Genomic DNA, 25,712 nt, shown 5'->3' with positions numbered 1-25,712 from the left:
GGGTAATATAAGAAAATATATTTCAAAGCACACTGTAAACTAAAAGCCTAACACTTGGGATGTTCCTCCACTAAGATATTTGTCATAGTGCATTGTTCATTATTTGTTCATGTATCTTTTCTGTTCAGCAGTCTGTGGACATCCCCCCCCAGCAAGTCCACATCTTAACCCTAAATCCCACTCCAGTACCTGTACGCTGCCCTGCACACAGTAGGGCACAGGTGGTTTAATTGAATGCAAATGACATACAAGTGTAAGGAATTGTGACAATATTAACAGAGGAAGCAAAGAGGGCTGGTAAATACAAACTGGTTCTTTCCTTTATGGTGCTACCTTTTTAAAGGCAGACACTCACCTATTCCTGAAAAAAAAAACCCCAAGAAACTAAAACTTCTTTTATTATTCTAAGGGAATGATGAAACTGGAGGAGGGAAAAGGAGAAGGAGTGGGGATAAGTTTCATTATCGAAGCAACTGCCCCTAGAAGCTGGCACTTAACCATGTCTTCATAAGCTCTTGAAATTAATGTGATCAACCTATAACTTTGGGTAACCTCTCTGAGTTACCCCTCGTTTCTCATGGAGCTGAGGCTTGTTTGTTCCTCTCCTCTCTGGGAGGGGGACAGTGAATATGAGCGCGTGGGTTGGCTCCATCTCCCCAGGGGTGAAGAAGCCAGAAGCAGGAAAGTTGGAAGGTGGAGCTGCAGTGGGGAAACCCACGGGCCAAGTTTCCAGAGAATCTACTGGGGATGCTGACTCGGTGCTGGTCAGAGCAGGGGCTGAAGCGCTTACTATTTTATAATAAATACTAATGAAATTCTAGATCCATAATAACATTTCGGATATCTAAAACAAACCATGTGCTTGTAAAAAAGTGGAAAGAGATCAACTTTAAGTCATAAATTCTTGGTAATAGAGGGTTTTTTCTATTTGTGTTTGATAGATATTTTTGTTTCTAGAGGAATGTCAACTCCTAATTTCATAATGTATCATGGGCTTAAGAAAATTGAATTTAATAAAAGCCAGAGATGAATGGCATCCTTAAAGGTCCCAACACTTGTCTTTATTAGCAGGACAAACTGCAGGTCTCCAAACACTGCTTCTCTTGAAATGAAAGTTTAAATGAAAAGTACAGTTGTGTCACAGGTTAAATTTCATTGTGGGCCCAGCTAACATTGTTAGTGAGGAGCTGGCCGTATTTGTTTCCCGAGACACCAGGGCAGCCAAACTCACCAGGCTCTGGAGCTCTTTCTGTTGGGAAGTTTTTTTGTTTGTTTGTTTGTTTTTTAGGGATTTTTTTTGCTTAATGGGAGAGGAAGAATACATCCAAAATTAAGGAGTCAGATAAGCCTGACTCAGATGAGCCCCACCTCAGAGTTAGCTCTTGGAGATCTGATTTTAAGGGGGACAAGTGTGTGTTTTGTGTGCGTGTGCCTTAATTTCGTTTTCAGCACAACACTCTCTTCCACTTGGCTGGTTTTGTAGTGTGTGGCCAATGAGAAGCCCAGGGAATCCGGGAACATGTTGAGAGAAGCGTCACCCAGTCTAAACAGCAGCCTGGGTCTCTTCTCTGTTCCCCTCGGCTCCAGCCTTGCAGCCTCTCTGCCCTTCCTATTTTGGGGGGCTCCTGTCAGCTTCCCCATCCTTGGGGATCACCCCAGGGAGACCAGGCAACCAGAACCTTTGAATTTCTCCATCATGAAATCTGATCGCCTTGCTTTGGTCTTCGGTCCTGCTGTAATTTGTCAGATAAAATAGATGCTTTAACAACAAGTTTGATGGTGGGTGTGTTTAGGAGGAAGGATGCCTAGCTGCCCCGGGGTAACAGGACGTTGGCTCTTTCTCCCGCCTTTCCACGTGCCTGTTTCTTGCGTGTGGTCAGGTGCGGAACAGCTTCCCTGTTGCTTCTCCAGGCTGTCCCCGGGGAGAACCAGTTTGCCTTGATTTTAGTGATACTGGAAAGGTCCTCTCAAGAGTGGGGGCCTGGGGCAGGGCTGTGACTGAACTGACTGCTGGGACCGTTGATTGGGCAGAGCCCCCCTTCTCTCTTCCTCTCTCTTGCTCCGCAGTGGAGGCCTTTTCCACATGCTAATTTTACTTGGAGGATTTTGCTTTTATTTATTTTTTTATTATTTCCTATTTGTCTCTTCCAGATGTTTTCAGGCAGTTTTTGTGTGTGTGTGTTGTAAACTAATTCCATTCATGTTTTAAAAATTTATGAAAGCGCTAATAAAAATGTCAAAGTAGTAAAAATGTTAGCTTTTCCTCTGCTTTGATTAAATTTCGCAAACTGTTTTTGAATATTAAAAAGCAATAATTTTTTTTATTCTCTCTGCTCGTTTCCCCTCTTCTCTCCGGTGCAAGTGTGCTCTCCCCTGCCCTCTCCCCCCCCCCCCCCCCCCCCCCCCCTCTGGTGCGTCCCTCCCTTCCTGGGAGCGCTGTGCGAGGCTTGCTGCACAGCCAGCCTTCTGCAAGCCTGTTTGCACACCAGGACCTTGGTGCTGTGCATCTCTATTAAATAACGGAGACAAATTAATCTTAGAGACACCAAACAAATTGTCACTCCTCCTCCTTCTCTTCCATTACGTTCCAGTGGACTGGGAAGGGCTGGTTAAGCGATTTGGGGTGGGGGAGCTGGTGGGAGCGGGGAGAGCTTACTGCCTGAAAGAAAGGTGGGAGGCAGTAGCTCCTATTACTCTTATTCAGTTTTCTCCTCTTTAGTATCCCCTTTGGCTTTATTTATTATGTATTTTTTTTTGGTGGGGGTAAACACTAATGAAGAAACTCAGCTCTTTAAACTTCATATCCAGGAAGCTGTGCCCTGGTCTGATGGCAGGTTGTCTGTATGGCTGGAGATCCAGGCCCCCCCTCCCAGGGCAGGGACCTGGGCTGGGGAAGGGCCAACTTTTAGGGGCTCAAGTGAGCCAGCCTGTGGTAGAGAGCCACTTGGGGAAACTGGGGCAGAGTGTACTGCTGTCTTACGTCTCCTTTCCAGGCCGTGGGGTGGGGCATGTGTCTCGTCCCTGGAACTTGTGAGAATGTTCACAGTGGGCGGGTTGGGGCTAAGACTGAGTTAGCGCCATCTTACTCAGTCTGGGTTTGGCCTGGCAGGAGGTAATGAGTTCAAAACACTCCCTCATTCTTACTCTCAAGAGTTATTATTTGAAATGGTTGATTTAAAAAAACTAAAATAAACAATAAAAAACTTATTTCTTTCTCTTTTTTGTCTTTGCTATTCCAGGAAATCATCGAGTTCCCCATCCTGAAGCTAAATGGCCGGACCATGGAGATTGAGTCTACCTTTCACATGTATGTCCAGCCTGTAGTCCATCCACAGCTTACTCCCTTCTGCACAGAGGTAAGGGCCCTGGAACTGGGCAGAAAGGGCTATTGGGGCAGGAGCTTTTGGATCATTGGTATACGGGCCCATTAGTGAAAGTTAGTTCTTATCAGCGGTTAAAGTGGGTGCGTACTGGACCCCGCAGTTGGCTCTACAAAGTCTGCCATTCCACTTGGGTCCTTCTGGTCATTGGAGACCCGGGGAAAGCAGTGGCACAATCTGTCCCAGCTTCCCCAACATTTTCCCTTCCTTGCATCCCTGCCCTTCCTAGGGCCCTGGCATTTGGGGTGTAGGAGCGGGATGGTACTTCTGGAGCTTAGCCTCTTTTCAGTTTCATTTCCCCTCAGGCTCCTTGGCAACAGGTGAAGGTTGTAGCTTCTGAGAAGGAGAGGTTCAGCTTTCTTAGCTTTCTGGCAATGTTTCTCTGTCCTCAAGGAAAGTAGCCCTATGTGAAACCCTGGCTGAGTGTGTGGGAAGCACACTCTATCACCAAGGAAAGAGGAGCAGTCCGAGTGGGGTATGAGCACAGCCTGGCCAAGGCTGAAATTCCTTTTCCTTGTCTGAGTCTGGTGCTGTGCTTGGCCACCCTATTAGCAGGTTAGTATTGGCCCCATTTTACAGACTGGAGCTGGGACTAACGGAGATTTTGATGCTTGCTAGAGGCTCACATGAACCATTGGCAGGAAGGAGGCCCCGTCAGAGTGCTGACTCTCACGACTGTACGGAGAGCCTTCTGCGGCTCTCTCCCCTGGGCTGTGTTATGTTACACTCTCTGTGGAGGCTACAGGCTATGGTGAAATCCCAAGAATGGTCAAGACTGTGTGGTAACAGAGGTGATAGAAGGACATGAGTGTTTCTAGAATTCTTTCAGAATTTGGGGCTGGGGTACGTTAGAGACTTTGTGCCTTCATTTATAGACCTACTTTTTTTTTACCGTATGAGTGAAACAGAAGGAAAGATGTTCTTGAGTAACCCCAAAACAGTCTCGTTGGTGTGGAGCAAAGGCCTGCCTGCCACTGGATGGAGGGCTCAGCGAGCTCTGCGGCGGCCTTAGCCCAGATATGAGGCCCCGAGGGTCATTCCTGGGCTTGATGCCAGTGCCTGCTGCCCGGCTCGGGTGGGCCTTCTGTCGCAGGCATCCGTCTGCCAGGGTGTCCAGTCTCTCAAGTCTTTCCTTGTTCCAGCTAATGACATTGAGGTTCCTGCTTCTTTTGGGGTCTACTGTTTTTTCAGCCTTTCCCTGGGAATTACCTATACCACCAGGGGGTGCTAATCTGTCCTTTTTGCCCCTTTGGAAAGGTAACATTTTAAGATGATGGAAATCCCCTTCCTGATGGGAAGGGAAGGGAAGGGAAAACTTTCCTTAAACCAGCCAGTTACCTGAGCCCTCCAGTGATCTGAAAGCGGAGTGTCCTCTGTCCTTCTCTTCCTCTTCTCTGTGTGTAAGTCCCCCTCGGGGGACTCGGCTCCAGCTGGGCTGCTGGGCATAGACAGGGAGGCCCTGATCCGTCGAGGTTGCTGCCTGTTTAGGGATGGGACAGAATGCTGCTGGAGCTCGGCTTGGGCGGGAGTGGGCGCTCAGTAGTGTTGGGAAAAGGGATATTTTTTAGAGTAGGGCCGCTGCTGCTTGTTTCCTTTTTTAAGAGGGAGGAAGGATTGTGGGACTATGATGAAAGCTATGTTGCTTTTTTCTAGAAAGTTTCACTCAAGGACATACATACAGAATTTGGGTGGCAGTAGGCATGGTGGTGGTGGAAAATCCTTGCTATGATAGTGAAGGTGTGGCTGTGCTGAGCCTCCCAGAGCTCCAATGCTCCCTGACGCAGTCCCTGCCTTTTTGTCCAGTCTCGTATCTCCCTGTTTCATCTTCCCCTCACTTCCCTCTTCTAAAGGTCACCTTCTTACAGTCTGCCTCTGCACGTGATGGTCCTTCACCTGGGTGATGCTAGCACTCTCCTCCCGCAGTCCCTACTTGTCCCTTAGGACTCTGCTCAGGGTCACCTCCTCTGGGAAGCCTGGGAAGGCTGGGCTGTGCTCACCCAAAATAACATTGACCATACACATTATACTGTAATTGTTTATCTGTCTCCCCACTAAACTGTGAGTTCCTTGAGGGCAGAAACTAGATCTGATCCACCTGTTTTCCATCATTAGGGCCTGGTACCAAGAAAACACTTAATATGTGTTCCTTAAATGAATGAATCTTGTCAAGGAATTATTCAGCCACAGTTACTCTGGCCTGTGCTAGAGTAACTACTGCTGATTTGCTCTTTTGAGCAAGTAAGTCATCTTCGGAAAACCTCGGATCATGCAGACATTGCCCTGTCTCCACACCTTGTGGAGCTGCTGTGCAAAGAGAGACAGGGCACAGGATGAGCTGTTGTTCTCAGACCTCATGCGACCCGGCAGCGGCTGCCTTGCCAGCTAGGGGAACAACCTCAAAGCTCCTGGCTGTGCCTAAGCAGCTCCTCTGGTAGAATTTTCTTTCGTGCACAAGAAGTTCTTAAGAATTCTGGCACGGCCGTGTGTGTGTGTGCGGCCGTGTGTGTGTGTGCACACGTGTGCACATGACACAGGAGTATACATGAGCACATGCTTGTGTGGAGGGGAGAGAGATCAGCTCAGTGCTGGCAGCAGAAAGAGGGATTCTGCTTTGGATAAGTTTGTAGCCCACATGTAGACACACTCTTCCTGTTCTGTGTCATGAACATGGTATTGGCTTTCTTGAAGTCCTTTCTTAGTTTCAATTGACAGTTGGCCTGGGGACATGGGTCTGACAGAGATAGGATGGGAGGGGTTTCATTTCTTCCCACACCCTTTCTTTACCGCCTTTAGAATCTGCTCCAACGCAGCAGATCTCTGTCTCCAGGAGCTGGACTGCCACGCAGTTCCTGACCACAGGCAGTCTTTTTTGTCAGCGTCATTGTCATGAAAAAACTAGAAAAAGACCCATTTTGCTAAATGCCAGTAAAGGGTGTTCTCTTGCACCTGTACTTATAAAGGGTGAGATTTATTGGTCTCTTTGTCTGAGCAGGAGGAGTGGGTCTGATTATCAGATTGCATGCCAGAGACAAGCGCTTATGTAATCAACAAACTGTCTTGGTGTCAGAATACGATTGTGTCGGAGATAAACTGTGAAAGGAGAAAGTGCTGGATGCTGATGTGCTATTGGCACCAAGTGTCCTGGGCTGCTTCCTGTAGTTGCTAGTGTTTATGATGAAGCCAGCTCATTCCTGGATAAAGCCCTTGTGTGGGTAGGGAATCTCAGTAGCCAGCCGTGTTATCAGTCAGGGTCAAAAGCCCCTTGCCTTGCGTTTCCAAGTCTGGGGAAGCGGGAGTTAATCTGTAATCCCTCAGTGAAAGGAACCACAGAGCACGCATTAATTCCCCCTCTCACCTCTCCTGTTTTAAGTGGTTAAGGTCTCTGAGCTCTGTTTAGCCTGTGAGCCCTGGTTCTCAGCTTAATAATACTTGGCTTTGCTCTAGTACCTTTCATTGTGAGGATGTAAAAGCTTTTTACAAATATATATTAACCCAAGTGTGAATGAGCTTAAACTGTAGCATGAAAGATGTAAGTTATACCTAAGGTAGAACTTCCCAGTATTTATTTTATTAAATTTTCTCTCTCCCTCATAGCTCATGGTGTCTTACAGGTAGGTCTTACTGATTGTCAGTGTCAGGTATAGGGACCAACTTTCTTAATTTTACCCCATCTTCATCCAGTGCCTTGGCAGAGCTGATAAGATAGTAGTCCATCCTTGAAGGAATTGATACAGCGGAATGCAGACTCCCCCTGGAAAGCTGCCTCTAGTTGAACCAAGAGTTCAAGCCCCTGTGTCTCTAGGGGTTGAGTTCAAGTCCTTTAGCAAGTCAGCTGTAAGCCCTGTTTTGCTAGACCACAGTGGTATGGGAAGCATGGAGAGGGAAGGAGCTGAACTTACTAGGTTCCTCCTGGGCTGATGATACTAAGATTACTGGCCACTGGAGGGGAGTTTGAGAAAGCTCATGATTCTGGGACCCCAACCCCCACCCTAGTGTGGGAAGAGGCAGGCCTAGGCCATAGTGAGCGCTCCGACAGAGCAGCACCCCTGGTTTTCCCTTTCGGTAGAGTGATATTCTCTCCCAAGGCAGTGATTTTCCTAGGACCCAGAGCAGGTGCTTCTGGTGTACGGAGATGCTGACCAAAGTTCCATCTCCAAGGAGCAGGGGTTCTTGGCAAGGGTGCCATTGGTTTCCTTTGTGTCTGGAAGCCCGTCAGTGTCCAGCTGATCTGAGTGACCCTTGGTGGAAGCCCAGGAAACAAGTGGCCGTACCCTTGCCCCAGGAGCTCAGAACAGATATGAGATGGGCATGCAGACCCTGGAGCTTTCCAAGAAGTAAGTCGGCCACGTAAGCCCTCTTTTTCAGGATGGTCCTGACCCAAAGCCCCAGCTCCAAGCTTGGGGACGTGGCTTGGCTTTGGAAGAACTAAGCAGGAGAAAAGCTGGGGCAGAAAGGGCAGTGGTGGGTACGTGGGCAATAGTCAGTTATCTGGATTTGGGAGCTGGAGTTGGTAACAGGTCTGCTCTGGGCTCTGGGCCCTGTATACCTGGGACAAAACACAGGGCGGCCGCCTGCTCAGTGTGTGGCTCTGGAAGGTGTAAATTAGGCTCTGGGTGCTAGCAGGGCTGGGCATAGGAGAGGGCTGCCAAGAGGAGCACAGATTCAATGAAGGTTTTCATGTTTTTCTTCACTGCTGGCTCCCAAGTCCTATAATGGGACCCAGCACGTTGCAGGCTCTCCATGAATAGTTGTTGGCTAAATAAAAGGAGTCTTAGCACTCCGAGATTAAAGCTGCTGACCCGGGGCTCATCTCCCACCACCCCCTCTCCCGCCCTCAGTAGACCATCCTTTCTTCTCTTTGGCTCAGGCCCTCCCTCTGCTGGGCAGTTCTTTGGTCTCCCAAGGAAGGAAAGGGTGTGAAGGTGCCAGCCGGGTGGGCATGCTGTGGGTTAAAGCCTTGTGAAACAACAGTGTAGTTAATCTTTCTAATTTATTTTCCTTTTAGACCATGGGAAGTCTGTAGGCAGCAGCTGTTACCCAATTAAAATACAGATTAATATAAAAACAGTTTCTGGAATATAAAATAGAGTGGCTGTGTCCTTACACTTCCTTAAAATACCACCTAATAATGACTTGATGAACTACAGAAACCCACCTAGAGGAACTCAGCGTTCTTAAAATGAAAATTTCTTCCCTAAAAGGTGTGTATTACCATTCCATGTAAGTCACTATGAGAAAATAACCTTCCCTCTTAGTGCCGGCGGTTTCTGTGAGTTGGGTATTTGGTATTCATTAAATGTAATTGCAGTTTAATTGGAGCTTAATCTGTCCCCCCAACACTTAAAAAAAAAATAGAAGTTCCCACGCAAGCCTTCAGTGCCCCTCTCTCTGGGAGCGGCCGTGGGCACGGTGGGCATGGTGGATTCCAGCCGAGACCGGCTCTGTGGACGGGACCCCCTGCCTCAGATCCTGGAGGCAGTCTGCTGTAGCCTGTGCTTAAGGGATATTTTCACTTCTAAACGAATCAAAGCAACAAGCTTGTTTCAACCTAAGCCTGACCTGGGTGGCGCGTAGGCCTGTGAGTCAGCGATTCTCTTGAGCAGGTTTGTACACTAGGCTTTTTTGCCTGAGTTTCCCCATCAGTTAAAGGTGCTGTTTCCCGCTTGGCTAGTTGGTATTGAGGGCCCAGGTATGCAGGGTGAAGGGTGGATGCCTATGGGACTCCTCCGGCCTTTCCCTGGCGTCAGAGGGTGCACTGCTGGGCTGAGGCCCCGAGAAGAGGTGGACCAGCAGCCGAGCATGCCTGTCCTGTGTGGTTATTCCCTAAGTCCGACGGGAGTTTCTGTGAAGCTTGAAGGTGAATTTCCTTGAGATTTTAATTTGTGGGGTGTTATGGAGCCTGTTGAACACAAAAGACATGTAAAATCTTGTTTTTGTTTTTACTTTTGCAAATGAAAGCTGAAACAGGTATGAGGTGCACCCTGACCGGCCTGTAGCTGCGTATCCGCGCTGCAAGGCAGCGTGTTGTTAGGAAGTTTAGACTGTGTCCTGGGACTTTATTCCCAAGGCTCCTGTCAGGCTCTCAGCCTAAAGCAGTGCAGGCCAGAGCTCTGTACAGTAAAAGGAGAGAAACAGAATAGAAAGAATTCAGCCCAAATTCGAGTTTTCCATCCATCGGCTCTTTATTTTTCCTTTCAGCTCACCGGGATTATTCAAGCCATGGTGGATGGTCAGCCCAGCCTACAGCAAGTGCTGGAGGTAGGTTGAATGACCTTTAATTCCTAACCTCTGACCCCTTCCTGCTGCCTTTCTCTCCCTCCCCTCCTGAGAACGTAGCTGTGTAATTTGACTATGATTATGGCTTGATTAGAATAACATTTGCTGTCACATCAGTGACATGCTGTTGAGAGTATTGAACCATTGATCTGTCATCTCCAGCTGTTCCTGTCAGGGTTACTGACAAGATGTCCGAGTGCTGCCAGGAGGCTGGCGGAGGGCCCCCACCCCGTCCTGGTCCTGTGCTGGCCGGTTCTGGGCCATCTGCGCTGGGCAGGTCGGGAAGTCGGGGAGCTGAGCTGTGGCACTGTGGGACTGGCCCCCGGGACTGGAGGTGTTTTTGTTTAGCTTTAGTGTTGGCTTCCTGTGGCATGTGAGCACTTCATTAACTCACCCAGAACTCCCTATTGATGGCTTTTGTTTGCTGTCAGCTCCTCCAGGAGGTGCGGCTGGGCCCGCCTGCCCCACTGCAGCTTGCCGCTGGACACACTGTGCCTGTCGGGTGCAGAGGCTGTACTGGGTAATGATTCCTAATCAGAATAATTACAACAATTGCCTGTGTGAGAGAAATCAAATTAAAGGCTTTAGAACCCTTGGCAGAGACCACACTTCTAGGATGTTCTCCTCGGGGAGCTGGAAAAGGTTAAGATATAGCTTCTTGTGCTCCAGCCTAAGGGAACGAGGAAGGGCAGGGCACTGCCTCAGCTTGTCTCCCAGCACCCTTTGCCGGGGGTTTTCAGGGAGGTCCCCCTACCACTCCTCTCTAGGGGGTGGGAAAGAGAGGAAAAGCCTGTGGATCTCCTTAGGAGCTTTATTTATCTTTAAGACCAGTACACCCAATGCTCAGCCCCTGTCAGAGCACAGGAGAAAGCAGAGCATCTAGGGAAAAGCAGGGCACATCTGCATTGGAGGTAGTTAGCCAAGGGGGAGGAGGGTGGTGGCCAGGAGAGGGAGGAAGAGCTGTTTATTCAGCCAAGTCAGCCTGTCCCATAGGAATGCAGATGGACTTTCCTGGGGCTCCTCAGGATGGAGCTGGGGTCAGGGTGGAGAGACGGTGGCGGCTCCCCTTGTGGTGGTATGGTTGCTTCCTCCTGTCCCTGAGAGCGTGGGAGCCCAGGCCCTGCATCCAGGCAGGCTCTGGGCTGGGGCAGGGTTAGGTGCCCGCAGTAAGCTGGGAGAAGACAAGATGAGCTAAGAGATGTCTCCCAACCACACTGACCCTCTTTTTTTGACAGAAGATTCACTCTTATGACTGAGAGGCCTCCCCAGCATGAACTGTTCCTCAAAGGGCCATACCCAAGGAGAAAGAAGGGATCTGTCCCTATGTCACAGCTAGTACTCCCAGATAGGGCCTGGCTCCTGAGGGAAGCTGTAAGACAGGCAGCTTGTCGCTGGGATGTCTCAGGGATCCTGGGAGGAAGGTGCTCCTTCCGCACTAGCACAAAACCTGGGCCGGTGGGGTTATGATGTTTTTCCCTCAGCAGTGCCAGTTGAGGGGGAGATGTGGTCTTCAGGAGCCATCCTCTTGCTGACCCCAGGCCAGCCCTGGAAAGGAGTGCTCAGAGGATTCTGAGTCTCACCCAGGAAGCTCTTTCTGCTGCTCCAGCATACTTTGTGGGGAAGTGGGAAGATTTCTGGCATTGACCTTTCACAGGCAGTCTGGCAAGATAAGGAGACCCAACCAGGCTCTGCTTTATTAATTGATTATAGAGCTAAAGAGCTAACTTTTTGTCCTAACCAAGATCCTGATCGGGAGGCTAACCAGGTGTGTGCCTGACTCATGTGTTCTTTTAAAAAATTTTTTTTTTCTCTTTCATTTGGCTCATTTGGCCTGACCATCCCCTCCCACCTCCCTTGCCCAGCTTGAAGCCATTAGAGCCAGCAAGGAGAGAGGCAAGATGTAGGAGTGAATGGTGGTCATTCCCTCGTCCCTAAACAGGGTCATTGGATAGACTTTCTAGGCTCTTGAAAACCTATTCATCCATCCATTCAAATAGCCATCCACACATTCATCCCCGCCCCCCATCTACTCATCTGTTTATCCATCCATAATCCACCCGTCCATCTATCCACCTGACTCATTTGTTCTAAGTAGGCTCAGGCTGGGCTCCTCTAGACCTTCAGCAGTGGGAGTTGGGTGGGAGGGAGGATTGAGAGGGTTGGGGCTGACTCGGAAGACTGAGGTTATCTTAGCGGTTCCTCCAGCCCTTTGTCCATTCAAACAGAGAGGGAAGGAAAAGGGCAGGCCCGATTCCTAATGTTATCACCTCCTTTACAGGCTTGTAGTAGAAAGTGCTCACTAAATACCTGCTGCATGAGTGAATGGCCTAGGCCCCAAGTTTCCAAGGACCCCAGTGAATATTAAGTGCTTCTCATGGTGAAAGCCTGCTCTTGCTGGGCATTAGTTCCCAACAGTTTTCTGTCCTATCCTGCCATCTTTCCCAGGACTACTGTGCAGGAGTCGGGGCAATGGGGAGCCAGTCCGTCCCCTTTGCATGTGAAACACTCATTTAGGGATTTAAGGCTAGTAGGTGGCTTAGGGAGCTCCAGGTTTGCCTTACCTCTTTTTGTGTAAAATCTACCTTTTATTTATTTTTTAAAAGATTTTATTTACTTATTTTTAGAGAGGGGGATGGGGAAAAGAAAGAGAGGGAGAGAAACATTGATATGACAGAGAAACATTGCTCAGTTGCCTTCTGTCCCTGCCAGGGACCAAACCCGCAACCCAGGCATGTGCCCTGACCAGAATTGAACTGGCAACCTTTTGCTTTGCAGGATGATGCCCAACTGACTGAGCCATACCAGCCAGGGCCTACCTTATTTTCTTTATGTGACTGGGGGAAAGGCTGTGTGTATGTGTGTGTTTCTATCTGTCTATGCAAAAGGTTGGGCCAAAGTGGCTGGGGAAATAAACCATTCAGCACTGAAGGGTCTAGAATTTAGCTGTGGGGGGGATCCTTGGTCTGAAGAGGATTCTCTGGTGTACTGATTATGAGGAGGGGCTACATAATCTGGTCCTGGAGCATAGCTCTGATGTCTCTGATGTTCTGGGAGATCGGACTGCTGTAGCCATGGAACTAGATAGGATCCTTGGCCCTACTCAAGGACTGCTTCAACACAGGCCATACTTCAGGATCTCTGAGATGTACAGGGAGCCAACCTACACCCGCCAGAAGTAATCTCACTTTAAGATTTCCATGGACTCTCCATTACCTGCTGGGCACGCAAGGCCCTTCACAGTCTGGCCTAATGTAGTGTCCAGCTTCAATTCCTGTTCCTCCTTTCTGTACACAGTGGAGTGTGGTCACATTATGCCTTACCCATATTTCAGTCGGTCCAAGAATAACTGCTGAGAAGGCCCTGTGCTGGGTTAGAGAGCAACACGGTGAATAAGACGGATAAGAGTCCCTGCCTTCACGGCGCTTACAGTCTGGTGGGGAAGGCAGACGTTAAACACATAACTGCTTCTCAGGGACAAATGGCTGGGCCTGTGCCTCTGCCTGCGATCTCCTTCCCTCTCTGTTCTGCCCTGTCAAGCAAACCACCACGCCCCTAATTCAGTCACCTTCTTTATGAAGCCTTTCTGACTCCTTTCCCTGAAAATAGCAGAGCTAGCCACTTCCTCCTTTTGGTCCTGTAGCATTCTGCTTACTGCGTTATCGCTGCATCTATTATTATTGTATTGTGAGATCTGCTTCTCTCCCCTTCTCAGCCTACTGTCTGTTCCATGGCAGGAGCTTAAATACTTGATTACATTTACCTTTAATTCTCAAAACGACGTGCAAAGTTAGCCATCCTACCTCATTTCATAGATGAAGGAAGCTGAAGTTCAGAGGACTTAAATGACTTCCCATCAGTGACACAACCAGGATATTGAAGAGCCAAGGTCCAAACCCAGATGTATCTGATTTTCAGTCCTGCATTTCTAACTACTGTGTCATACAGCCTTTAAAAACAATCCTCCTGTATGAGCGGGGCAGTGGTGTGATCTGCTGCACTCCTGCCCCGTGCCCGGGATCGTCTGAAAAGTAGGCGATGCTTCATGAATTCTTTATGATAATTCTGTCATTATATACTGATTTTAGTATTTGTACTTCCAGGTGAGTGCAAATAATAAAACCTATCAAAGGAATGAAGGGAGAAATAGACTTACAGTGTGTTTAGGAACAGTTTCTCTCCCTACCTAGTATTTGAGCTCAGCCTTCAAAAGAATCTGTTGAATTTTAATCCTCAACTTAGAAAGGAGAAACATAAAGTCTGGGGCTAATTATGAGCTTTGCTCCTGCCCAGCAAAGGGATTCTTCTGCTGGACTCATGGTGGAAATTAATTTCACTTTCATTTGGGTAGTAACCACATTCTTAAGTTTGGTTAATAAACATTTGGTGGGAGGGTAAAATGAATAAGTGAATGAATGAACCTGGGGGTTGGAGTCCCTGCTTGGGTACCAGCCTGTTCTCAAGCCCAGCATAGCCTATGTCTGTGCTAGGCTGTGCCTTTGAGGACCAGAGCTATTTGGACTGATTTACTGGGGTCTGTCCTTATCCTGTCTGGGGCAGGCTGCCAGGAACAGGGTGTGGAGGGGTCCCCTCCCCTGCAACACTTGGGCTTGTGGGCTCTTCTTGCAGGGATTGTCCTGCAAGTGCCTTCATAGTTCTGAGCCAAAGGTAAGAGCCCAGAGCAGAGCCATGGCTGGATGAGATTACAATTTTCTCCTGCTCTGATTACAAGCAGCTTATCTGCGTTTCACTGTTGTGGCTCTTCACAGACTCGGAGAAAAAAAAGGGAAATCTCATCTGTTCTTGTTGTGTACTTTTCAGAGGGTCGATGAGTGGATGGCGAAGGAAGGCCTCTTAGATCCAAACGTCAAGTCAATTTTTGTCACCTGCGGAGACTGGGACTTGAAAGTCATGTGAGTATGAGACGGACTGCCTCACTACCTGGGCTTGGAATCTGTGGGACCAGTTCTTGCCTCTCGCAGACTTAAATGCCTAAGCCTACAGGGCAGCTAGGTCAGGGAGTCCCTGGATTTGGGGGGCTGCCAAGATAAGGAGAGGGCTGGGAGCCCTGCTTTCTGCCTGTGGAGCAGGGAGGGAGAGATCTATTGGCACTGCTGTCATCGGGGCCTTCCTGCCACTGCCAGGTCTCACTGCTTGGGAGAGCCCTTCGTTGCAGGGCTCTGTGTCAGTGCCCTGGAAGGAAAGAGTTAAAAGAGGTCTTTACTGTTGAACCAGATGTATAGTGTTTATTAGTCTAAGTGCATTTTGTAACCATAGGTACTCTTATTATTTCTGCTCTTATAGGTGAGAAGATTAGGGTACAAAGAGGTTAAGTAACTTGCCCAAGAACATACGAAGCCAGGATTGAAACCCAGGCAACCTGGCTCCAGGGTCCTTTCTCTTAACTATTACACTGTGCTGTCCTCTTACCTGGGATACAAGGCCCTGATGATGCAACCAAGAGCCCAGCGGTGGGATGAGACAGGGCTGCTTCTAGGAAGTTGCCTGAGTCACCAGCCTCCTCTCTTCTGCTTTGTCCCCAATGCTTTCTCTCCTTTGTCTCCTAATCCTGGAAGACAAAACTCTGCTAGGCTGACACTTTTGCCTCTTGTCTATCTTATGGATACCTGGCTTCAGACAGCCCCCAGGGAACTAAAGTGAGGTGGAGGTGGTGGGGGCATTGTTTGCTGAGTATTGATGGAATCGATAACCCTGTGTTCTTTGTGACTGAAGGCGGCAGCAAGCACTCGGTGTGTGTGTGTGTACGCGCATGCACACCTGCACTTTTGAGCATGGGATGGGGTGTCGGTGGGGAGTTGGGAGTAGCAGTTCTAAAGTAATATTGCCTATCTGGTCAGGCATTATCTTCTCATCAAGGTCTTTTTCATGCCTTTTGGATGCTGGGCATTGAAGCATAGTTACACACCCAGCAGGATGGGTGTCAGGCCTGCAACTGGACACCAACTCTCTAGGCAAGATAGGAGGAAGAACAAGCCCAGGTCACATAAACACCTATACACCTCATCTCCCGTATCCCTTAGGTCATATGCACACACTTACTGCACATCTCCAGGTCTGCACACGCAGCTCCCGGAGCTCCAGAGGATTTCTGTGCTCTCAGATGACACTCCTTTGTCAGGGAGATTATATAGGCTGGGCTGATATGAATCAGAGGAGGGTCCCAAGGAGGAAGTGAGGAGGAGGGAGGCTGTTATTGTTTATGGTTTCCTGGGCAGCTTGGAGCACTGGAGACAGAGAAAGGACTTAGGTGGAGCTCTGTTGAATAGGAGAAGCTGTTCAGGGTGGGGCAGCATACAGGCTGACACACAGGGGCTCGTGTGGTCCAGCCCTGAGGCCTGGCTTCTCCAGAGAGCCTCCCAGGACTCCCACTCTCCTAGTGGTTTTCTGTCTTTGGTGTGTTCACGTCACAAGCACTCGAGTTTCAGGATCTTTTTGTGTTAACTGTGAATCTTTTGTGACTGGCATGTATGTACACACACACACAGGGTGGGGGGAAAGCAGACTTAATAGTTGTGAGTACATGAAACACAGTTTATCCTTGTATTATTACTAGTGATTGTATTATTTTTCATATGAACAGCTGTAAACCTACTGTTGCCCCATTCTGTATGTGCACATGAAAATTTCCCTGGGCATGAGGTTCGGGACTCTGGGGCTGGTCCCCCTAAGCTTGGAGTCTGGCCCATTCTGGCCTGCAGCACCAACTCAGCTGTCGGCATGGTGGGCCCTGGCAGATTTTGGTGACTCAGGAGGCCGTTTCATATCTTCGCAAGAAATGATGGAATCAATGTGGAATCGAAGGGATTGAGTTGTTGAATTCAAGCATGTATGAAAGGAAACCAGATTTTAAGTGAGCATATCCCATATGTCATTCAGTCCTCTTGTCTTCTCCGGTAGGAGGTGGTATCCGTTTTATAGCAGTAAAAGGCAAAACGAAATTAAAAACCGAGGCTCAAATTGGTAAAGACACATAGCTATACAGAATTGAATTCTAACACCAAAGGGGTTCCAGAAATAACCAAGGGGCTGGGCAGACTGTGGGTGTTGGTTTGGGTTTGGAGTGGGGGAGCCACTGAAGCTCTGACAGTGTGTGCAGGAGGACGCAGATGTCAGGTGGCAGGGGCTGGGGGGAGGGGAGCTCTGTGGCTGCCTTTTAGAAGCAGGATTCTGCATAACTGCCGGGAAGGCTCTTAATTAAATGTGTAACAAAATAAAAACAGCCAGAGAGGAAACCTAAGTAGTGCTGCGTGACAGCGCACAGCTTATCAGCGTTCTGGAGCCGCATGTCGGGAGGCTCTTGTCAGAGCCCTCACCTTTCTGTGCTCCCGGTAAAGGCTGACGACGAGCCTGACAAGGGTGGTGTCACACCGACACCCACAACTTGTTAGTGTGCACCTCACTTTTTATTTTGACATCCACTTTCTGATTTAGCTAAGTCTAAGGAATTCAGCAAATATTTTCCTTGCCCGCTCTGGTCTCCCAGAGCCGCGGCTCCTTGTTGCTCTCCTTCCTCTCTCTCCCAACCAGCTTCCGTCACTTTTGTTGGAAATTGCCTGATGAGTGAAGCGCTGAGAAATGGGAACTGAAGTAGCAGCAGAAATCCTACTGGAGAAAAGAAATCTGCTCCCACCCTGACAAAATCGTTTTGTGTCCATCTTTTGTGAAAACTGGATACGTCGCTACTCCAGGTTTATGTGGGCTTTGATGCCGCAGTCACAGACCCTGCTTAGATGGGTTTTCATTTAGTAAGTGAGGATTTAATTTTCTTTCTAAATGTGTTTAAGCTACAACACTTGTTCTGGAATTGGCTGTTGGTCAGCTTGCCTTGCCTACCTGACCTGCCTTTGCTTTGGCTTCCCTGGTATTTCTTGAAGCTCCTCATGGAGTTTAGTGTTCTCTCACCCGTTTTCTCTCCTCTCACGCAGGCAGGAATGTTTCTGTAAAGGGGTTCCATCTCTGGTACGGCGAAAGAGTAGGACTGGTGCAGAGTGCGGAGCGACAGCTGCATGGGTGCCAGCCACCCTTGAAGAACTCAGATTTTAGTCTGTGGCTTGAAGATCTGGGTTCACCAACTGAACAGCACAGAGTGGCTGAGGAGCTAGATCAGGGTCTTTTCCAGTGGCCTGTGGGTCTGAGAAGAGAGTCAGATTGGCAAGACAGAAAGATAGGGGTAGGAGTGGATGTGGAGGGGAGTAGGGAAGAGCTGATGTGAGGGAAGGCCTGGCCCTCAGTGCAGCCTGGGAAGAGGACCCCTGGAGAGGATGAGGACAATCAAACTCTGCTCTGATGAGGCAGGGTCTAGGCCTGCTCAGGGTTTGTTGTGAGGACCCTCTCCTAGCTCAGCCTCAGCTCTGAATGGTGGTTTCCTTCCATTGGAGATTGAATATGTAAATGCTGGGCTGCCTTCCTCATGAAGTGTGCATACTGCACCCTCTGTTGGTGCTGTGCAGATGGGGACCTGGAACATTTTAGGTTTTAGGAAGTCTGGAAGTCAAAAGATACTTGCTTAGATTACCCAGTTTTATTTGGGGAACATGCACTCAGTGGGGACTGCTGAGGGTGTCCTGAGGATTGTAGTCAAGTGGCCTAGACTATTGAACTCTAGTCACTTGGAGTGAAGTCCCATTGAGATGTCACCACACACTGGGACAAGCTGTGGGGTGGTGACTATCCTGTGTGCAAGGGGGGTGGGCAGTGTGTAGGATATAGATGAAAGGCTGGGACTTCTTGGCATCATTCAGTAGAGTTGACCAAGTATCCTTCTTGAAATGCTGTTTATCTTTACTTTTCTAGGTCTCCTTTTCCTCTAGCTTTCCCTTCACAGTGTCTTAGAGATGATTCTTTCTTTTTTTGTTAAATTTTGTGTTTGTCAAATATTGGTACTTCTTTGGTCTCTGTCCTAGCTGTCTTTTCTTTTTATTCTGCACACTCGCCCTCCCCAGAGTGATCTCATCTTTTGCCATAGCTTCAACTGTCCTCTGTGTGCTGATGTCTTCTAATCTTTTTCTGCAACTGGGAAATGGAAACCGACATGACAGCAGAGGTCCCACTGGAGAAAAGGCACTGCTCCACCTGCCATCTGAACTCCAAGCCTTCATATCCAGCTCCCTGTTCTCTGTGCACACCTCGGTGTCCATAGGCCCCTTAATGCTCAAGGGTTATCTTTCTCTCAACCCCAGACCTCCGACATTCCCTCAGATAACGACTGGCACCATCTACTCAGTGGCTCTGTCGGAAACCTGAGAATCATCCTTGATTCTGTCCTCTAGCCATACCAATTACTTGCCAAATCCTGTTGAGTCTTCCTCCCAGAGCTTTCTCACAGTCATTGCCTTCTTTCCATCCCTATTTCCACTGCCCTAGTTAAGGTCACAATAGTCTTTGTGGGTTATTACAGAAGTCTTCTAACTAGTCTTTTTCGACTCCAATCTTGCTTCTTTTATTCCATTTTTCTAATTGCAGCAGATTATGTCACACTCTGCTTAACACCCTCTCCATTCTCATCTTGGCTGCTGGTACCAGTGTCAGTGCAGGTCTAGACTGTTACGTTCATTTTGATGTGGGGGTGTAGTTGTCCAGGATGTGTGGTGGGGGTGATTTGGGGCTGTCTGAGAGCCTCCTTGCAGAGCTACAAATGAATGAATCCTCAGATCTATTTTAAGGAAACCACTGCCAGTATTGCTTTGGATACCTCCATCCCTCGGTATATTTGAAAGCATATGGGACATCTGAGCATGCAGGGCATCTTACCACGTTACCGAGTCCTTGAGAGCCTTGCCCCTTGCCCATGGGTGTGCGAGAGGGTCTCAGCACTAAGCTGTACCACCTTTGATCAGCAGCCTGCTGGGGGAAGGGGCTTGAGTAAGAAGTCCCTGGCAGTCCTGGACTTGTCTCATTTCCCAATACTTTTATCTGTCACTGCAAGCGCTTGGGCTCTCCTCCTGAACTAATTAAGTTTGCATGTGTTTAGACACATTGCCAAATAGGGCTTAGCAAAGCGGAACTGAGCTACATCTCTTTCTGAGTAGGGAAGGAAGGGTATATGAATACTCCCCCATGAGGGCCCGGGAGAAGCGTGGATGACATGGAGTGGGTGTGTGCACAGATGATAGGCATTCTGCCCTGGCCCTCCTAGGGACACAGCATGCCTGCGAAGCAACCTTTTGATTGGCTGGCAGAGGCAGGTGAGGCCCACCTGCCAGCTCTCTTAGTGAATTGAGCATTCTAAGAGGGCTGAGGATGGATAGAGGGCAGCCTCCAAGGTAGGATTCTTCTCCCAAACACAAGTAAAACTGAATGTCAAGCTTAGTGGGATATGCAGGGGGAGTCTGTAGGGCTATGGGCTGTTTGCTGCCAGCCTGAAGCTACCTAGGCCTAGAGCCACCTGTGGGGCTAGCAGAGTGCAGCTGGCCTTCCTTCTAAGACTGTGAGAAGTAGAGTGGAAACATGGACAACTGAAGGCCCAAGTTTTCCTTTTTGCCTACAAGACCCCACCCAGTCCCCTTGCTCAGTCTCGTGATCCTCATGAGGTAGCACCAGGGGAGAGAGAGGGAGAAAAGAAGAGTAGTGCTGCCCAGAACCTGCCCACCCCAGAGGGGGGTTCAGCTTGACGGGTCACCGTATGTTTACATCTCACTGTATGTGAGATGACAGCTGGCAGTATGTTTCTGTGTCTGACCGATGCCTGCCTTTCCCTACTACTGGGTGGCTTGGGGTCTGAGATGCACTGTGTCAGGATGTACTTGGGTCCTGTCCAGACAGCAGATATGGGAGCCTTACCACATTGTGGACCCCTCCTCCGAGGTAGGGAGTGAGGGTGTTTTCTGGGGAGAAGGCAGGAGAGCCAGCTGACAGCCATGGTCAAAGCATCAGTCCTATAGCTCTGAGGCCAACAGGTCAGCCTCCTGGCCATGAAGAGGCTCAGTCAGGCCAGGCTCCCAGTGCATGCCAAGTGTGTGTATCAGGGTTGGGGGGAGGTTCTGCAGGTTGTATAGGAATTCTGGGCCTTTGAGCTGCAGCCAAAGCCCAGAGAGAACAAGAACCAGACCTTTTGCCCCCCTTTCAGCTTCCCTAGAGCCCTCTCGTCAGCAAAGGTGCATCGGGTTAGCCCCAAGAAGGCAGCTTGAGTTGATGGGGTCATGTTTCAGCTGCAGCTAATCCAAGTCACTCGATATAAATCTGTCCCTGCTGCCTCTCCCCTCCCTCCCATCCCCAACCCACAGACAGGGAAATGAATCCTGGCCCTCACCCTGAATACATCATGGCAGGCCTGCCTCTAATGAGAGAGGGCCATTCATTGTGGGGTGAAGCTCCCTGTAGAGCCTGGGATGCCATTAATTAAAGAAGAGCCACCTGAAGCCAGTTGTGCAGTACAGCCTGCCACACACTCAGATGGAATGGTGGTGGAGTAGCCTCGTTAGCCTGACAGCTCCTTAGGCCAAGAGTTTGTGGGCTTGGAGGAGTGAGGGATGCCCGCCTCCACCCGAGAGCTCACATGTCTCCAGGGCCGGCATCCTAACAAACGCAGGAGAGCCCCCTCTGTACATGTGGAGGGGCCTAGAACTGACATAAAGGGGCTCCTGATTGTGGGCTTGGGGGACTGCCTATTTGCCACAGCCCTAGGGCAAGAGTGGGTTTCTGTGGAGGCCAAGCGGGCTCCTAGTTCCTTACCTGCGCTCTCTTCCCACTCTTCCTCAGAGCCTGAGCCTGTGGAAGTTGACCTGCTGTGGAAGGACTTTGGGCCTAGAGGGTCATAGGGGAGATGCTTGTTGTCTCTCTGGCAGGCAGAGCCTCTGGTAGTCTACTTCTGGGGACTTCTAGACTGAGGGGTGGAACCCCAGTGGCAGCCTCATCTCTCCCCCTGGGAAGGTGTCAGAGGGTTTACAGAACTTGAGTGATTATAAGAACCCCTAGAATGGAAGTTTTGCTCAGTTAAAATCCCAATAAAAGATAAAGGTATCAACGTAGTAAATAATCAGGCTTTGAGATGTTTTGGCAGCGGGGTCTTGGGCTTTGGTCTGCTGTAGAGCTGCTGGCTGGCGCTTTACTGCTTAACTGGTCCTGAGGCAAGTGTTGCTGCCTAGGTTCTGGTCCCTGGACTTACACGTGCAACTCCCCTTGACCTTCTGCGAGGGTCTTAGTGCCTCCTCCTTGCTGGCAGGAGGGGCTGTAGGCTCTGAGGCTTTTGCTGTAGCCCAGAGTTGGGGCAGCTCAGCCAGTCTCTGCCCAGCTTGTCAAGAAGACAGATTGGCCTTCTGTCTGTGGCTCTTCAGAGCAGTCTTTGGGAGGCTGGTTCTATGCTCTGTGGCAGGATTTGACAGACAGGCTGCTTCAGAGAGCCTCACAGACAGCTGGGGTCATGGCTTAACCATCTGACCCATCTCCGCTTCCCTAGAGCTCGCCTGGTATGGAATGGAGGCTGAGTGGGTCTGCCCACCAGGCTGTGACACCTAGGACCTGGCTCCATTCTTCTGCGGTTTGAACAGTTTTGGATCTTCCAAGGCCCTGGCCACTTGCTTGGGCCCTTTGTCTTCTGGCGGATAGAGAGCAAAGGCTGAAGGGCTTGTGCCTGGAACACAAGGAGTAGGAGCACTCTTGCTCCTAGAATTTTTTTTTCCTTTGGGTGAGATATTTTTGTGTTTTTTCTTTGAACTCTTTGTGTGACTCTTGAGACCCAACCATTTTTTAAATCTTTCTAGAAATTAAGGTATGAAATAATTATAGTAGGGTATAAACATATGCAAATACGAAGTGTATAGCTCGCTATATTTTTACACACACACACACACACCTGTGTAATCACCCCCCAGATCAAGATGAAGAAGCTTTTCCTTCAACCCAGAAAGTTCCCTTGTGCCCCTTCCCAGTCAGTAATGCCCTCCACCTGCCCGGTAACCACTGTTCTGACTTCTGTTACTCTTGCTTGCTCTTGATATTCATATAAATGGAATCATACAAGATGTATTCTTTTGTGTCTGACTTTCTTTGCTCCACATAACATACAGGAGATTCATCCATGTTGTTTTGTGTATCAGTTCAGCCTTTTTATTGCTGTGTAATATTCCATTGTGTTATTATACTGATTTATTCTCCTTTTGTTGGACTACGTACCTTGTTTAGTCCTCGGATACATATTTGTGGAATGAGTATGTGACTGTTCAGTCTGATATGAAGACCTCCCTAGGTCTGTCGGCTTGTCCCAATCCCCCTCACCTTTTAAAACTTAACTCCAGCCCTTTGGGCATGTGCTCTTTCTTGGCTCTTCTGAAATGCACGCTGGCCTCCCTATTCTCTGAATTTCTGTGATAGGAAGAGTCAGGGCTGACCCCAGACCTGTGGAAGTGGCCTTTGAGCCATACCGACCCATTTATTTATTCTTTCAGCAGATGTTTATTGAATACCCATTATATGCCTTGCACTGTTGTATTGAGGATATAGCAGTGAACAAAGAGCTCAAATTTCCAAAACATTCTCCCTTTATGGAGCTTCCATTCCAGTGCATGAAGCTAGCACTGCCCTCTGCCCTTTGGACCCCAATGCCAGAAGAATGTTGTTCAGGTTTCTCTGTCCTGTAGGATTCTGCAGGAGCAAGCTGGCATTGGCCCTTGCCACCTTGACAAGGCCTCTCTAGGGCTTGTGGGCTTTGGTCTTTTTTGCTGCTGCTACTGCTGCTTGGCATTGAAAGGGTTTTCCAATATTGGTGCTTCCCTTCCACTAGCTAGGAGTCTGATTCCCTCTGTGAGGGGAGAGAATTAATCTCCAACTTTCCATGCCTGTAAGGTGAGTGACCTCTGTTTTGTCAGTGCTTGCCAATCTGTCCTCTAATTCCCAGCCAGGATAATGGAGACATTACTTTGTGCTAAAGCAAAGCACTAGTGAGTGCAGATGCCACACCAGTCCAGACACTGGGAACAACAGGGCAGCTCAGTGGGGATCTCCTCACAGGTGCGCAGGCACCTGGAGGCTGTAGGGGCATTGGCACCTGAGTGGTTTTGGTCCTGAACTGTGCTTGGCAGATTCAAGGAAGGACGGTACCCTGCCATCCCATTCTCCCTAACCACTCTCCGTGCCAGTGGGACAGCTGCGTCATCGTGGTCCGAAATGGGTTTCTTTTGTCAGGTCCTCAGAGCACGCGAGAGGCTGTGAACACCCCCAGAGTGGAAGAAGAGTTGGAGAGCAGGCTTCTTGGAAGGTGAAGGCCAGGGAACTCCAAGGCCATGGTTTGCATGGTGGCCCATGGTTCAGTGACCTGTGCATTCCAGGGCTTCGCTCTGCAGGGCTGTGGGAATGGTGGCTGTGAGTGGGTGGGATCAGTTCTCGGTGTCCCTGGCTAAAGGGTGACACGACTCAAACTTGTTAGTTCTATAAAACTGTTTTTTCCAAAGCCTGCAAGGATGTTGGTTTGGGGAAGAAAGCCAGCAGCCCAGAGAATCCCGGGAGCCTGACAGGCCTTTTTCTCTGCGATTCTTTCTTGCAGGGAGCCTGAGGCAGCCTGTCTCTTTGTTAACAGAGTGACAGCAATGTGACACCATGGAAATAATTACTAACAAATCACGGTGCTGACTGCAAACAGCTCTCTGTCTTCAGAGGCATGTCAGGGTGCATTAGAGCAGGACTGGAGGAGCGGCGGTGTGGGGGCTGAGGCGCAGCCCACACTCACACACTCCGCTTTTCTTCCCCCACCCTGGTCCTCTTCTGCTATGTCTGACTTTCCTGCTTCTTCCCACTGCGTCAACTAAGGGACCAGCCAGATAAGTGGCCTGTGGCTACGCCTGCTTCCTCTGGGAAGGTAGCTAGGACCCCCATCTTTGCTAAGGAACCCCTGGGTGGTGATAAGATCCAGGAATTTTTCCATTACAGAGCTTTCCAAAGGCAGAAGGAAGCACACCCCATTTCTGATTTTCTCTCTGCCAGTTGGGACCAGCTTTATCTACCAGTGATTTTGAGGTGACAGAATATTTTCTCTTGCTGGACCCAGAATGTGGGAGAAGCCTTGCCTCCCAGTGTTGGTTCAGCTCCCTTCCCCCACTAGCTCTGGTTTCTTCTTCAGTTGCCATAGTCAATTTTTGGTAAGTCGACTTTGTCCATTCCCTCTTGGTTAGCAGAGTGATTGCTCTGACTGTCAGGGCTGTAAATAATGTTCCTGGCGTGTGTGGCTGGAGGCAGCCGTGTGGGGTGGGGAAGGGAGTGGAAGGAGGAGCCGTACTCCGATGGCTCCCTCACTTGCCCCCCTCCCCTCTCATACAATATTTATCCAGGGATGGGAGTCAGATGCAGCGACCTCAGGGGTCACCCAGTTAAATAGCTTCTGAACCTCCCTGCATTCTAATTGCTGCAGTTGTCCTTTGCTCTGGAGACTTCTCCTCCCCATTGTCTGCCGAGGCACACACTAATGGCTGTCCTCCCTGGCCCTGCTGGGAGGCATGTGTGTATGGGGGGGTGGGTGAAGGGCTCATCGCTACCTTCCTTTCCCCAGGGATAAGAGAATCTAGGGACTATTAACAAGTGGCTCTAGCTAGGAGGAGCACAGAACCCTGCCTTCTTGCTCCCTCCCCAAAGCTGGCCAGAGAAGGAGGTTCAAGCAGTGGGCCTGGTTAACGGAGCCAAGGGCTTCACCCATTTCTAATCCTAGTGACTCCTCTACTAGTGGACAGACCCTTGAGTATGCAGCTGAGGTGCATCATCCTGTGTTCCCATGGTCCCACATTCAAGGTTTAGAAACTTCTTACGAATGATATTTCCTATTGAAATATGTTATGTTTTGCCCCCAAATTGGCCACCTGCAAAAGTCTCTTTGGTCCCCGGAGGTCCATTTAGAGGACTGATGACGGTAGCAGGTAAGCCCCATGTGCTGATATAAGAGAGCACGTGCCCCACGTCTTCTCTAGGGCCCTCTTGTAAACGTCAGTTACCATACAGCGCAGCTCTCTTCTTCTGAGGAGCACCGTTGGAAATGCCATTGGAGGTGCTAGGCACTACCTGTCCCAGAAGCACTGGCATTTCAGCAGTGGCCTAAAGCTAGCCCCTGCTGAGAACTGC

At 49.4% G+C, this 25,712-nt stretch overlaps 1 protein-coding gene across 12 annotated transcripts in view; it reads left to right on the top strand.

Moving 5' to 3' along the window:
• ERI3 (ERI1 exoribonuclease family member 3) overlaps nucleotides 1-25,712 on the top strand; it is a 121,965-nt gene that overhangs the window by 28,137 nt on the left and 68,116 nt on the right. For 9 of the 12 annotated variants that reach the window (XM_036025933.1, XM_036025930.1, XM_036025928.1 and 6 more), the window contains 3 exons: nucleotides 3,240-3,356; nucleotides 9,579-9,638; nucleotides 14,475-14,566. In XM_036025933.1, the coding sequence (XP_035881826.1) occupies nucleotides 3,282-3,356; nucleotides 9,579-9,638; nucleotides 14,475-14,566 (227 nt within the window). In that variant the 5' untranslated portion in view covers nucleotides 3,240-3,281. Of the gene's footprint in view, nucleotides 1-3,239; nucleotides 3,357-8,385; nucleotides 8,582-9,217; nucleotides 9,238-9,578; nucleotides 9,639-14,474; nucleotides 14,567-25,712 lie in introns of those variants that run through there. The other 3 variants (XM_036025934.1, XM_036025935.1, XM_028511521.2) reach the window with 3 other exon arrangements.

This window comes from Phyllostomus discolor, chromosome 5 (assembly GCF_004126475.2).
Source record: "Phyllostomus discolor isolate MPI-MPIP mPhyDis1 chromosome 5, mPhyDis1.pri.v3, whole genome shotgun sequence".
Taxonomy (NCBI): Eukaryota; Metazoa; Chordata; class Mammalia; order Chiroptera; family Phyllostomidae; genus Phyllostomus; species Phyllostomus discolor.
Note: the sequence above shows the minus strand (reverse complement) of the source record. Positions and strands in the feature narration are given on the sequence as shown.